Genomic DNA, 15,917 nt, shown 5'->3' with positions numbered 1-15,917 from the left:
TTTTTTTGGTATTTTGAGCGTTCAGAACTAGGAAGAAAATCTGTCACCCAAAACAATCATCCAGACCTTGCGACCATTTGCCCAAAGTGCAGCCGTGCTGTGCCAGGCTGCAGTATATCATAACACTTGTGTTCTTTTTTTATTTCTTTTTTGTTGTTGTTTGGTTGGAGTTTTTTGCACTTGTTGAAGTGCAGTGGACTTTAAGAGGGTAAATGGCTGGGTCATTCCATCACATTGCCAAACATACGTGGCCTGCAATGAGTTACCACATGGAGACAGGATGGAAAATGTGTGAAAATTGTTTGCTTTAGATTGCATTTCATTGCAGTCAGTTTTAGAACCGTTGTAAGTACTTGCTATTGGGTCATTTCCATTAATACATTATATTCAACTTACACTGACAGTATATTTTAAATTATATTTTATCATTGCTAAACATCTGCGTGCTGGTTGTTTGATGTGATATACAAAGAACTTAAAATATGTCTGATAGCACATGTAGCTGCATGCTTTACTTCTAAATTGACTATGTAGGTGTAAGTCTTGACATTTAGGCTCAGATAGCTTTCCAATTGTCCTGTTGCACATCAGAATGATGATGGTGTCAAAACTTTTTTGGCACATATGCTGCAGAATTGCTGGCTCACTGATGAGATGCTGGGTGTGGACAACTGTGGTTCCATTACAGTCATTTTAGAAAAAACAGCAATGTTAAGGTCTTCTCTTCCTTTTCTAGCCATTTCAGATTCACGTGCACGTAACTAGAGTCAGATCTTTTGCTTGGAATTGCTGATTATTCCTTTTACCTGGCTTTTATTCTGTGGACATTTTCCACATTGAAAGAGTATCCAAAGCAGAGTATTTTATACTTTCAACTGATTTTGGATTGTGGGTAAGTAATTAATCAGAAGAAAGAAAGCAGCGTTCAGGCAGAGCGCTGCCTCCAGATAGCATGTTGCAGTGTAGCGGTCAATTTTTGAGGCCCCCAAATCACAGTATTAAGACAGCAGTCTGGACAACTGATTGTATTAACCACTTTTGACGCTGAACTAAAATCCAACACTGTGACATAGCAAATAGGACAGAGAGGTGATTCGAGACAGCCAGCATGGCTTCACCAAGGGCAAGTTCTGCTTGAGCAACCTAGTGGCCTTCTATGATGGAGCAACTAATCAGTGGACAAGGAAAGAGCTATGGATATAACCTATCTGGACTTCTGTAAGGCCTTTGACATGGTCCCCTGCAACATCTCCTTCTCTCTAAATTGGAGAGATATGGATTTGATGGGTAGGCTGTTCAGGAGATGAGGAATTGGTTGGATAGTCACATCCAGAGGGCAGTGGTGAATGGCTCCATGTCCAGATGGACATCAGGGATGAGTGGCGTCCCTCTGAAGTCTGTACTGGGACTAGTACTGTTTAATATCTTCATCAATGACAGAGACAGTGGGATCGAGTGTACTCTCAACAAGTTTGTAGACAACAAGCTGACTGGTGCAGCTGACATGCCGGAAGGATGGGATGCCATTGAGAGGGACCTGGACAAGCTCAAGAAATGGGCCCATGTGAACCTCATGAGGTTCACCAGGGCCAAGTGCAAGGTCCTGCACATGGGTCAGGGCAACCCCTAGTATCAGTACAGGCTGGGGAATGAAGGGATTGAGAGCAGCCCTGTAGAGGAGGACTTTGGGGTACTGGTGGGTGAAAAGCTGGACATGGGCCGGCAATGTGGGCACTTACAGCCTGGGCTGCATCAAAAGCAGCACGGCCAGCAGATTGAGGGAGGTGATTCTGCCCCTCTGTTGTGCTCTGGAGAGACCCTACCTGGAGTTCTGCATTCAGCTCTGGAGCCCTCAGCAGAGGAAAGATGTGGACCTGTTGGAGTGAGTCCAGAGGAGGGCCATAGAAATTATCAGAAGGCTGGAACACCTCTTCTGTGAAGAAAGGCTGAGAGAGTTGTGGTTGTTCAGCCTGGAGAAGAGAAGGCTCCAGGGAGACCTTATTGAAGCCTTCCAGTACTTAAAGGGGGTGTATAAGAAAGATGGGTCCTCTTGCAATAGGACAAGGAGTAATGGTTTTAAACTAAAAGAGAGTATATTTAAACTAGATATAAGGAAGAAATTTTTCACAATGAGGATGGTGAAATATTGGCACAGTTTGCCCAGAGAGGTGGTAGATGCCCCATCCCTAGAAACATTCAAGGTCAGGCTGGATGGGGCTCTGGCAACCTGATCCTGTTGAAGATGTCCCTGCTCACTGCAGGGGGCTTGGACTAGATGACCTCTAAAGGTCCCTTCCAACCCAAACCATTCTGTGATTCTGTGAAATACAAGCAGTATAGTATGACTGGCTACTGTTTTACCAGTATGATTTTTTTGGGGGGAAGGCCTGCATTGGGAGAGATAAAAGCTTTCATGTATTCTCTGCAAAAGTAATTTTTTTTCAAAGACGGGCTAACATTGCTTAAGTGTCATGTATATTTCTATTGGAAATATATTTTATAAGTTAAATTTCTTATCTATGTTAGTTTCATTACTTACTGTAGAAACATCATCATTAGCTTATGACATGCTTTATATTTCCAAATAAGAATTTCAATTTGTCCTTCAACGCCCCTAAATATTCTTCAATTTCTGAAAAGCTCAGAGCCCTATCTTCAGTTCTATCACTAAATCACCTTTGTCCTAAACCTTCCTCTAAGAAGTTGCATACATTCATGCAAAGACAAAGTTAAAGCCCTAACTACCTGCCTGCCTGCGCAACTCCCAGGACCCTGTGTGGTGTGCTTGATGGTCAGTCCTTAAAAGTCTGGTAGGTCATGGGTTTACAGCTCTTTAATTTTTGTTTAAGATGACATGCCCAGAACTTAATTTTATTTGTTGCTCAGATGAGAAGATCGAACAGAGAAATCATAGTTGTGACAGAAAGTCCTTTCAGTAGCATGAATGGACAAGTACAGAACTGAAGTGAAGTTGGCAGTGCCGGATACCTTCACTGGTGTGGAGGTTCTAGACTGACTTTTATGGGAGGTGATCTACCTTACTTTTTTTGTTGTGTTAACTGCAAGAAGTACCAGTTAGTTTGGTGAAATGCTTGGATTTGGGGGAGAAGAAAGCACATGGTATGCTCTAACTTTGTAGCAAGAGGTAGATTTGATAGGGTTGTATGTGCATGTGTCTCCACCATAGCTTTATGTTTCTTCCATTACTCTATTAGCTGGCTTCTGTGTAAATTTTTTTGTGCATTTTCTTCTTGGAGGACTGATGTGAAGTAAGAAAATGCCATGATTCTTATTTTACAGATTAGGAAGGGAAATGTGGTGATAATGAGGCCCAGATCCTCAAAGAAATAAAAGTACCCAATTCCTCATTCTTCATGTTAGAATTGGGTACCTTCCTGCTTTTAGAGAAGAAGCACTTTACAGTTTGTTGAGGCACAAAGAACTGAGCATAGCACTTTAAAGTGAAAAGTGACAGAAAGTTCTAAACCATATTTGCATTTATGAGAAACAGAAAATTCAGCAGTCTGTTATCACAGTTGTAGGAAGATAAAGTTCACTTTAATTATTTCTGGGTTTGTAAATTCCATCAGCAATGTAGAGTGGTGGAAGGGAATGCCTTTCCCACCTTTCTAAATAAATAAATATACTGAATACTCTTCTCCATTCCAAGCAAATAATACCGTGGTGATAGTCTGAAAAGAGTAAAGAATAGTCATTTATGTGAAGTTCCTACGAAATGGCAGTGTTTGTGCGCACTTTTTATTCCATTGTCTCTCTCACACTCCTTCCTGTTAGTCTTCATGAAATAATTGTACTTCAATATGCAATTTTCTCAATTTTATATCCACAATCTCTTTCACCAAAATACAGTCCGAATCAATTATATCTTGAGTTAGCTGCTGGTGTCGAAATATGCACCTGGAAGACAGGGAGTGAAGGAAGGAACAAAGGCTTTCTCCTTCTCTATTGTTGCTGTCTAACATACATTCTATAGTCTGAAATCAGCAGCTGTACCAGCATGCTCTTGTCCTTTGGATTATTTTACTAATTCCTTAAACATTTAAAAAAGACCAGCGACCTTGAATGCGTGGTTTCGGGGTAATAATTATTTTCCGAGTTATTTCTTCTCTCTCTCCTAAAACTCTGTCATTCTGTAGTAAGTTTCTGCAGTGTTCTCATTAACTCCAATTTTCTCTGCAAATGGTTTTATTACTGGAGCATATAATAGTTACCAGAACACACTTTTTTTCTTTGCTTTGTTTCTTTTTTAAACAATGTTTCTTCAGTGAGCAAACAATTTACAGGACATTCTCTCTGGAGATCAACTCTAATAAGTATAGGCTATGCAGATATGGGACTAAATTATTGCCAGTTAAGACAGCAAAGTAGGAAAGGCCAGTTGACCCAGTCAAAGACTCTCTGTGTATCAAATTATGCTCAGGTAAACTTCTCTTCCTTTAAAAATCCTGCATGAATGCAGTGTAGCATGCAGGCTAAATTGTCCTATTGTCTTTTAGAATAAAGCAAAGCAGGTAGTTAAGTATCAAGAGTGAAACTATCTTCTTTAATCTGTAGTCAGTATTTTACCATACTCTTAAGACTGTTCTTAGAAGTGAAATAAGATAATAGGGCCAACAACTTCTGTAGTTTCCTCTTCAAAATTTCCAGGACACTAACCTTCTATATGGTATCCATTCTGAAAAAATAGAGAAAGGGATTCATTCCTATTGAATAGAGGAAACACTAGTTGCACAGTAAGGCAGACCTCAGTTTACGCCTGCTGAAATGCATTTCACAGTATCATTTTCCTTTAAATTAGATAAAGACAAGCTAACAACCATCTCCTTGGAGAGATGTTTGCATTATTTCATATATAAATGAAGAGCAAAAGCCAGGAAACTGATTCAGTATATTTAGGTTTTTCATCATACAGGATTTTGTTTCTAATGTTTCAGTTCCTTTGCTAAGAAAGAAGGCTAAAACTAAGGTATTCTCCCTACAGATGCAGGCTGCTATTTGAAGCAGTAAGTTGCTTGCTGCCTCACCCAAATATTTACTCTGGTTTGTTTTTTTTTTTTTTTTAGGGCCTGGTCCTATTGAAGTCAATATAAAAAATCTGACTAACTTGAATAATAATTTGCTCAAGATTCTTTTTTTTCCTTTCCTCTCATCCAGTTTTGCATTTTTGGCAGTTTTCTTTGCTCTGGTTTTGACTGACATCATACTGTAAAGAGGTCAAATAAAAAGCCCATGGCTTTGTGGTTCTGTGCAAGACTGAAAGGGATAAATGTTTTTCTTATTTGAGCTCTGCTATAGGTTCTCTGGGTGAGAATGGACAGAACTATAGGCTCTGTTCTTTCCCTTGCTGATAAACTTCCCACATGCTGGTAAACTTCATTTACCTCATAGGGACACCGGGCAGCCAGGCTCGCAGGAGAAGGCAGGGCCAATATGCCAAAAGACCGCTAACTCACTGCTGTCACCTCCTGTCCAGTCCCTCCTGTCTTTCCACACCCGTTTCTTTTTATGGCTTTCTGATATACAGTGACATGAGTAGGCAAAGCTTGCTGCTCTGATACTGTGAAACTCTCTTAATTTATAACATAACTGTTTCCTACAAAAACAGACCTTTTTCAGAAACAAAAGTAAAGAGAGGATTATGTTTTCTCAGTCCTTACAGCCACTGAGTCATGTTTATAATTAGCCTGCTAAATTGATTAGAATATATAACCTAAGCATCAAATTGAAGTGTTGAAATAATTCAAAAGCTTTCATTTTAATTGCAAAAATTACAAAAAAAATAAAACCAAAACCAAACATAAACAAATAAACATGAAATGAACCCACAAGATGAATGTTTCCAAACTGGACCAAATAATGATAATTATTCTGCATAATCTTGTCTCATACTGAGATAAAAATCAGTTTTAAAATCTGTAAAAGCAGTTGAGCCGTGATTTCTGGGTGGGGGGAAAAAAAAAAAAAGCCTTTCTTGACTGAAAACAGCTTGCGGCTAATGAGATATGAGCCTGTCAATTCTACTGGAAAGCAGTATTGGTCCTCCAGAAAGCAATGCAAAAACAACCTGTGATAGAATATACTTAACTATAGCTCCATCTAGGCAAAATAGCTGAAATAATTTTGCCAAGAAAGCTCCCTAAAATGAGCAGAGGGACCAGGATACAGCATGGTGACAGTGATATCTAGATGCTGCCTTCTTTTTGCAGTAGCTTCATTGCATATTGTAATTTATCTTTGTATAACCTTTTAGCACTTTCCAATAAAAATTCTTGCTTCCTCCTCAGATACAAGGGAATTGTATTGTGGGCTATCAGTACTGGTTTTGGTTTGTTTGGTTTTTTTTTTCCCTCATTCTTTCTTTGTTAGGATACTCCAGACAGACAGTAAAATTGTTTGATTTTCCTCAAGGTTTGATCATGGAATAGAGCATAATTACATATACTGTAGTGGATATATATGTATCTGATTGACCTGACCTGCCAGTGCAGGGTAGAAGTGTCATTGCCAACCATTTCTTGTGAAGAAAGCGAGCCAGCTGGATGGGTAGCCCTGTCTGTAGAATGATGATCATCTGAGTTACATTTATTGTCTCAAACATACCTGTCAATTCCCTCAGTCACCAGTAAAGTAGGAAATAAATTGCACTGAACTTACCTAAAAATCTCGGTTCAAAAGAGTATTTATTATTTACATGTTCTGCATTTTCCATATGTTTATAAAAATAAAATGGCCCTTTAACATTTACTAAGTAGCATTTGAGCAGGGATTTCTCTTTAGTGCAGATTAAAATTCCTGTGAAAGATATGAGAGCCACATTCCCCCCCCCATCTTACCTTCTTATCCCCCTCCCTCTTACACTCCTACCTTCTGTTTCTTCAGCTGAACAGGGATAATTCCCATATCCCTGGTGCTGATCAACCTCTTGCTTTTTTCTGCGTTCTCTAAAAGCAGACAGGCAGCAAAAGCCTGGAGTGCATGTGGGTGCGTACCTTTAAGAGAGCCCTGGCCTTTGCAAGCCCAGTGTCCCATCATCATCATCATGTAATCCCATGTGATATGGTTTTTCTCCTGGTGCATCTCCTAAAGCAAGTCTCCGTATCTGCCCTTAGTACAAGTACCAAATTTAGGCGTCTTTTCCATACCTGCAGCCTGAAACAAGGAGTTACTAGTGCTATTGTATAATACACTGCTAGGATTTCTGGAGTGGGTGTAGCACCCTGGCTGCTCATGTTCAAGGAAGAGAAAGGTTGCTAAGTTGTTCCAGGAATGGAGGAGCCATCCGGTGAGAGGCAAATAAAACATCCTGGGTTGTTCAGCTAGCACAGTGCAGACTAAAAGGTGATGTGTCTGGGAAGTGTTTAATGCACTCCTCAACAGTGCAGGAAGTGCTTAGAGGTTTTTCCACTGGATGTTGAAATTTGACTTATAATTCATTATTATTCTTAAGTTATATGCTACATTCTTTATTCCTTTCTGCTCAAGCATACTGACACGTAGGAATTTTGCTGAAGTAAAGAACGATTTATTTCGGTAGTGCTTGCTATTGCTATGAGTGTGGTTTTCTTACTGCTATCATCACTTTTGGCTTTCAACAAGCTGAATTAGGTACAGTGCAAGAATTTTTGTATTTGTGATAATGGGGAGTCCAATTCAGAAACTGAAGAATTTTAGGTAGACTTGGATTCATTACTGAAATCTGAAAGACGTCTTAAAATTCTTGGAAATCCACAGTCTTTTTTATTTTACTTCTTGATGGTGTCCCAAATTTGTGCATCATATATAAAAAAAATTTGACAAATAAAGACATTTATATTTTTAAACTTAGCCTGATTATTACAAGGATTTATACGCAAAGAATGAAGCTATGTTTAGATGGGGAGGATAGAAATTATTTCAAATCATTTGTAGAATAAATATAGAATTATTGTTTAACAGTACATATGCACAAACCAGAAGAGACATGTGATTTGAACAATATATGCAACAAAATAATTCAAATATTCATCCTTAAACTCTAATGGAAGCATTATAAAGTTTATTTTATCACTGTTTCAAGTCTCTGTTCCCCATAAGTACATTCCTCTGTCTCATAGCAGCAGCAGCATGGGCTGAAATCAGATGAGAGGAAGTGAAAACACCTGTATAAAAAATAAAAAATGTATTTTAAATCCTTTTTGAGCCAAATCTTTTTACCAGTTAAATAAGCATCATTTATTTTGTGTAGATTGGTTAGCAAAGCATAGATTAAATGGATTGCCTGAGGCCATGTGAGAAGTCAGTGGTAGATTTAGGAATACTTTTCAAATATTTTCAAAATCTCACATTTTGAAATCTGAGATTTCACTTAGTTTCATGGGGTTATGTCTCACTGACATTACCACCATTAAAGGAAATATGAACATTAGTTCATACTTAAATTTTCTGCCTTAGTAGAAACTTTTGTTATGTTCTAAAACAAGTCTTCATTAGGAACTAATTTATTTTCAATATTTTTGAATATATTTATAAATGCTTGTTTGACCTATTTAATATTTTCATGACTTCTTAAATTACAGTTATGTCTAGAAAAAGGTAACCATAACCTTTGAAATCTTCTTGACTTCTGAAAGGCCTTTGACTTGAAATAGCGTGACATCTTGAGTAATAACCAAAACTTAGTCAAAACCAACCTTGAGATTAGAACTGTTTGAAAAAATAGGGTGAACGTGTAACGATTAACAAGAACTCAGCATTGAACATTCATGTTTCTGTGCATTTGTCTTCTTGGGAAAAGTGGTTGGTACTGTACTATTGAGATGATTTTTGGATTTTGTTTTTAGAAACACCCTGGAAAACACAATTGTTGCCAGCAGCATTTGTGGATGCTGCAAAGACTGTGGACATATGAAATAATGAAGAGCATGGGGCACTGGGCTCAAAGAAACGTATGTTTCAGTGCAGGGAAACATAGGGACGTACATCTAAGAGCTACAGGAGGAGAACTGGGATGGGGGCCTGCCTTCGAGCAGTGTCCCAGAAGAAACACTGCCATCATGGTAGTTCATCAGTCAGACTTGGGTCCCCGTCTAACCCTGTGGCCAAGGGCACTCATTTAGGTGTGCAAACAAGAATATGAAGTTCTGGTGGAGAAGTGACATTTCCCTTGTATTTTTTCCTTCTGTGACTGCTACAGTGTGGTTTCCAGGTCTAGGCTCCACACTTCAGAAAAAAGATGACAAATTGAAGAGGGCACAGAGAAGAGACACAGACTAATTAAAGGATTAGAAAAATACGATTTCTACAGAAAGTCTTAGGAGCTCAATTTATTTAGATTATCAAAGAGAAGGTTAATGGGTGATATGATCACAGTCTCTAAGTACCTACAAAAGAAAGAGAAATTTGATAATAGAGGGCTCTTCAGAGCAGGGAAAAAGGTATTACAAGAGCCAGTGGATGCTAGGTGCTGCAGTGAGACGAATTCAGACCAGGAATAAAATCCCATTTTCTTGTTTAAATAATGGTGACCGTTGCTCTCTGAAATGAGTTACCGAAGGTGCCACGAAGTTTTCCATTACTAGATTTCATAGGTCAAGGTGGAATGCTTTTGTTAGAGGACACTGTCTTGTTCAATCTCTGCTCCCAGAGTTAAAGAAGAAAGTAAGACAAGAATGTTTAATAATTATATTAAGAACCATTCCTATTAGAGAACCACAGTGGTAGCATCCAGTTGAAATTATGATCAAAACTAAGTTTCTTTTAGCATGCTAGACTCAGTCTGGCTGGGTCTTTAGGCTTGCCTTGTTATTGGAGGCTCATCACGAAGTCTTCTTGACTTAATGGGACAACTGACATGGATCAGAACCAGCGCACTCAATGCTGGGAGTATGAATGCTTTTTTTGCAGTGGTGATAAATTATCCCAGGTGCAAGGGTGTTTTCCAAAGCAAGTACCTCAGGGAACAACATTGTGATTCCAGTCAGTGGCCTCTGGCCGTGGGTCGCTGTGCTGCAGCAGCCGCAGCTCAATGGTGGTACCTAGAGCTGGCTGAGAACACCACCTCTCGTCACCGATGGCCTGGGCTCTCCATCGCACTGAGCACTTGCATGGGCTGGCAGCTTCGCTGGCATGCTTCCTGGGCGCACGCTACCTAGCTGTTTAACAGCAATGAGGCCTCTCCTGCAAAATACTGTCAGTTCCCCCAGGACCAGATCTAATCTTTAGTGGCATAAAACCACTTCTTTACACTTATAATGCTGTGTGAAATGGCACAACGCTGACGTTTTCTATAATGTTGATCTCTCTGGTATAGGCTTTCACAACCTTCTCCAGTCCTTCCAGCCCCAAAGTTCCTACTTCAATAACCCAAGTCAGACGCTGATACAAACAATAAAGTAAATAACATAAATGTTTCTGTGTCTTAGGTTTCCCATCACTTACTAATAATCTTGGTCTTCATTAAGAGGTGTGCAGTGTCCTTTCTTTTGGTCTCACTTTGTCCATTTTTCTGTTCTGCACAGACTCCCTTCTTTCCACTTGGCCTAATTTCCAGATTAAAGGGCTCATTTTCTCTGTACCTCTTTCTACACTCCAAGCTTCCTATGAAGCTATGTGTATCTTCTCCATATCCACACAGCTTATGTATTAGTAAGAGATAGGACAAATGCTTTAGTTTCACTTTTATATGATAAATCAATTCTTGCTTTGAAAGCATCAGCAGGTAGGAGAGTGGCCAGAGAAAGGCAAGTTCTTCTGGCCTCATTCAGATCATGGCATCTGCAGTTTCCATTTAAATGGTTGATCAGAAAAGTCTACCTACTAACCACTCTTCCGAACAAACAAGTCTGTGACTTGACAATCATTAGCAAATGATAGATTACAAGTACGCTGACGCCTTCATGATAAGAACTATAATATCAGAAAAAGAATATAGGGTAATTCTGGGGAGATCTCCCAGATTATGTTAATAGGGTCCTAAATCATTACAGCAGTTCTTTATTAAACTATCTTCCTTTCCTAGTCTTTAATGTAAATGACGGATTTCACTGTGCTAATCTCTGGCGCTAGGTTCTGTTTAATGCTTCTTGTATGCAAAAAATATTTTAACCCACATAGCCTCTTATCCACAACTCATATTTGAGAAGGTTATTTTTTTGGTAAGATGCCTGTAATTTAGTGGAAGTAATAACAGGCTGTGTGCATTTTTCTGGATTTTTAAAATTCTAATTTAAGCGATAAGCAATTTATGCAATATCTTGAGGTTCCTTGACACATTGGAATTGAAAGAGGAGAAATGGAAGGAAATGACAAATCTTTTCTGTTTTCTTTTTTTTTCCATCCTTGTTTATGACTTTTCACTCATCAAGTATTTCTCAACGTGTGGTTTTCAAGAAGCAGGGTTTGATTAATGAAGTGTCAGATACAGAGGATGTCATGAGAATTTTGTCATTTATTGTTTGCAGCATTTAAATTAGCCATGGTGTTTTCAATATTCCTTATTTCTTATTTACTCTATCTGTTATCCTGTTGATTGTAAATATCCTCTTATAGTAAATATCAGTACGTAGTAAATTTTGCTCTTTAGACATCTGCAGGAAGTTGATATTTATACAAAAATTATACCAGTTACTCGGATTCGTATTTTGATGGAAATCCTTTATTTATTTATTTATTTATTTATTTATTTTAAACCAAGACAGTGGAGAGTGTTAGATCTTCCTGAATGCTAATCGTTTCAGTGATGTAGATGCTTATGTACCAGGCCTAAGGCCATCAATATGGACAGCTATCAAAATCTAGCTAGAATTAAGTCTTTGGCAATATCAGCAGGTCAAATAGAAGCTTGTTTGTTAATTTTTTATTTAGTAACTTCTTATTCTGGTCATCTGAAAACCTATATACTAGATAATAGACTTCTATACTGTCATGCCTTCCATATAGAACACATGCCTCGGTTTAACTTAGAAGGGAACAACTCTGATGAGAGCCACTAAAACAGGATGTTTCTGTGAAGGTTTTATGCCAGATCTGTGATTCCATATTGGTATAATTAGTGGATATTGTATATTTAATTTCCTTGATATATTTATGACATATCTCTGAGCTTGTTCACTCCTGTAGGACTATAGAGAGATTTTTCACTTCTGACACATCCCACTTGAGTGTCAATCTTGGTATTATACTTTGTGCTAGCAACTCTACCTATCCCTGGAGACTTCTTGTATTAATAGAACCTGTAAAAAAGGGGGGAAAGAAAGAAGCATATATTTGATTTAAACTTTTGGATTGTCTTTCTTTTGCACTGTATCCCTGAATAAAGTAATAGATCTCCCAGGTAATGATGTGCCTTGCTTATTACTGAAGAACATTTCTTTCCCCGCCCACGTTAAAAATGACTTCCATGTTTTTACTGTGCTTCCTTGTTGTGATACTCTTTGCCAGGATGTGTTGTGCTGTTTGACAATGTGTGTGCTATTCTCACATTACATAAACACTTTAGTCTAACTACGCCGTTGAAAATGCTTGTGATTCAAGAACCTGGGTGATACTGCTCCTGTATTGTGTAGACATATTTGGAAATCTTCCCAGTGACTTTTCAGGAAGCACTTAATGTGATTCATAATGCTTTGGGATAGAATCACAGATGTGAAAGAGACTTACTACATCATCTCTTCCATTTTCATATGAGATCAGGTTATATTACCTCAACAGAAGATGCATCGACTGTTAGAACCACACTACATTTGCTCTCCAAAAACTTTCCAAACCTGACAGGAAAGATGTTGTCCTGAGAGTTCTTCAAAAAGCATAAAAAGCATCAGGGAGTCAAGGCTGCCCTGTCACTCTTTTTTAAAAGTCCCAGACAGATTTTTATATTATGCTTTCTGTGATGTTTTCAACAGCCATTTAACTGTATTACCCATACTGAGACATCTATGTAGGTATGTAGCACATGAACCCTATGCGGAGGCATACCCTGAATGAATGGGTATGTCTGAGGAGATAAAATTGCAGAGTATTTCTGTGGAATTAATTAGTACGACTTGGAGGGGGAGAGCGGGGGAAAAAGAATCCCTATTTCTCAATTAATCTGTTTATTGGATGCGGAGAATATAGTGCGAATAAAATTTTTTCAGTTTATTGTACTACCTTTCTTTGGTCAGAGTAGATCACACTGAATTCAGACTCTGTCATCAGTGGGAAGCTGACGCAGTAAACTCAGTTCTACAACTTAAATCCTTCCTTTTTTTTCTCTTTTTCTCTTCCCTTCTCCATCTCTCCCCTCCCGTCCCTCCTCAGGCAGCCAAGGGCAGTTTCCACTTACACAGAACGTCACGGTTGTTGAAGGGGGAACAGCAAATTTGACCTGCAGGGTCGATCAAAATGATAACACCTCCCTCCAGTGGTCAAATCCAGCTCAACAGACACTGTACTTCGATGACAAGAAAGGTAAATCATTTCCTGAACTCATGCTTCTGCATCATTTTTTTCTAAGAAAGAAATGTTTAAAACCATTTCGCTTTAATATTTTAATGTGAAAATATTTGCTAGGAATATATATTTTCAGCTCTAATTATGATACAATGTTTTTTGGTAGGGGTTCACTGAAGTGCGCTTTTGGGCTTAAATTTGTATATTATTAAAGGAGAATAATATTTTAAATGCTTATTGCAAGCTGATTTGGAAAACATTGTTGCAAAATATCTTGGAAGAGCATTTACGGGTGGTGAAAGTCTGGCAAGGGAAGAAGTAGTCCATAAACCTTGTGACTTGCTTTTATTTGTGTGTGTGTGTGTGTGTGTGTGTGTGTGTGTGTTTGTGTGTATACATATATAGTTTATATATGTTTTTATATATATGTGTATAATCCCACTATTTGCTTCAAGTGTACTGTAGGTTTTTTTGGTTGTTAGTGCAATACACAGTTGCTGTGGTAGGTGTTCTTAGTGTAACTGCTAATCAAAACGCTCATTTTCAGTGCCCTGATTTTTCCAATTATACCATGCACAGATTTTTTTATTTTTAGTTAAATTAGCGGGGAAAAAAGACAGGAAAATCTCCATTCCATACAAAAAGAGGGGCATTATCACTGCAGTAGGCTATATTTCTATGACATTTATCTTAATGTGAAACAAAAAAGCATTACATTTTACATAATAGAATGTTAACATAAAGATTACATTAGATGCCATGAAGAAATTAAAACTAAATTTATGAGGAATAAATTAATAACTTGGCTTCAGAAATGCAAAAGCTTTGGTGTTGATTTCAGTGGTGCAGAAGTTCAACAGTATTTTATGCTTAATTCTACTGCTTGAATTTATTCTGAAAGGTGCTACATACTGTAGAACATTTTTTAACAAGTGCAGTTACTCCTCTGCTTAAAATTAAAGACATGCTGTCCAAATGCTTTGCGGAATGATTACAAGACTTTAAAACACCTTGCAGGACTGAAAATGCTTTGTGGATCTATGCACTTCAATAAAGTAGAGTCTAAAACCTGTCATTTTATACCTGCAGAAGCTACAATCGAAATATGCTTTTTTGCTATTAATATAATAGCTGAATAGAATCTCTTTATGTTGTTGAAGTGGTTCCTTTCTCTTTTATCTAATTTCCTGTAGCGTGTAATCATTTGATTTGCAAGTTCTTTGAAATCATAAGTACCTTTTGCATGTAGGATGGAAGATGAGAGGTTTGTAAGGCGCAAACCTTTGAGCTGTAAGTCTAGTCCTGTAACCTTTACTCATATGGACCCCTTTATTTTAGCTGTAATTGTTAGTGATTTGGGATGGGTAAATAATGTCTGCAAAACTACAAGCAGAGAGAACTTGTCTGTTGATAGAGCACATCAATACTCACAAAATCTATATCTTTTATAAAATAAGTGACATTTTAAAGGATGCTGAGAAGGATGTGGGAGGACTGCCAATAGATTAATTTGAACTTTGTAGCCATTTTGGTGTGAATTGACTTTTCTGTGTACTTTAGCTAAACCTGTACTTTTATAATGAATAATTGAAGTTTGCATTACTTTTTAATATAATGAATTGAAGCAACAGTATTTGAATGGCATGCAGCATAGTAAGTACTTAGAAGCAATTTATATTCCCCACAGGAAATGTGAGGAGCTGAAGTGTGTAAATTTAAAGGACCACACTCTTTATTGAACTTCCAGCTTGTCCCAAGCCTTTGAGGAATACTTGATGATTCATTTTACGGAGGGATTACTGTGCATCTATTAGACAGGAAAGCGTCTTGATGGGGTCTCAAAAAACTTTAGGTCCTTCAGTCAGACATACCTAGTCCTCCTTACGCTGGCAAAGCTTTGCATTCTGTGTGACATTTCCAGACTTGAGTATACTGAGGGGAGCGAGCAGTGCATCCAAGTCCTACCTGGAAAACATTCTGCCATTTCTGAAAATGAAGTTACAGCTTTCGCTGGCAATTTTTTTCTGTGTATGTATGTATGTGTTCTTCTAAGTAAGGAAGAGATTTCCTTTACATGCTTTTGATGCTTGCATTACTGAGCCAAAATGGAAAGAGCTATTTATGGCTCTGATACGTTGATGGTTTTCTCAATAAACAACGGCAAGCATAACTCTAAAGGCTTCCCCCCACCCCCACCCCACCACCCTTCTCACAGCCAGGCATACAATTTGGCTACAAACAGCAGCTTTCTACTAGATCCAGTCATTAAATTTAATCTAATGAGAGCAGTGCCTCAGCTGGAGTCTTCTCAAACCTGTCTCTCAATGTTAGCCAAAACCAACATTCAGATCTTACTTCTCCCTTCAGCACCATGAAAACTGCTGTTTAATAGCTGTGTTTCTCAAACCCTGAAAGTTCATGAAAACTGTTGAGTAGGTGTAGGGTCGACAGTGGTGTAGGGTTAAGTTCTGTGTAGGAAACAGAACCTT

General features: G+C 38.2%; 1 protein-coding gene across 3 annotated transcripts in view; it reads left to right on the top strand.

Moving 5' to 3' along the window:
* CADM2 (cell adhesion molecule 2) overlaps positions 1-15,917 on the top strand; it is a 681,251-nt gene that overhangs the window by 483,338 nt on the left and 181,996 nt on the right. For all 3 annotated transcript variants that reach the window (XM_064469629.1, XM_064469639.1, XM_064469622.1), the window contains one exon: positions 13,297-13,446. In XM_064469629.1, coding sequence (XP_064325699.1) covers positions 13,297-13,446 — 150 coding nt within the window. The remainder of the gene's footprint in view (positions 1-13,296; positions 13,447-15,917) is intronic.

The sequence above is a fragment of the Phalacrocorax carbo genome, chromosome 1, assembly GCF_963921805.1.
Source record: "Phalacrocorax carbo chromosome 1, bPhaCar2.1, whole genome shotgun sequence".
Lineage (NCBI taxonomy): Eukaryota > Metazoa > Chordata > Aves > Suliformes > Phalacrocoracidae > Phalacrocorax > Phalacrocorax carbo.
The sequence above is the reverse complement of the archived record's forward strand: the minus strand, read 5'-3'. Positions and strand labels throughout refer to the sequence as shown.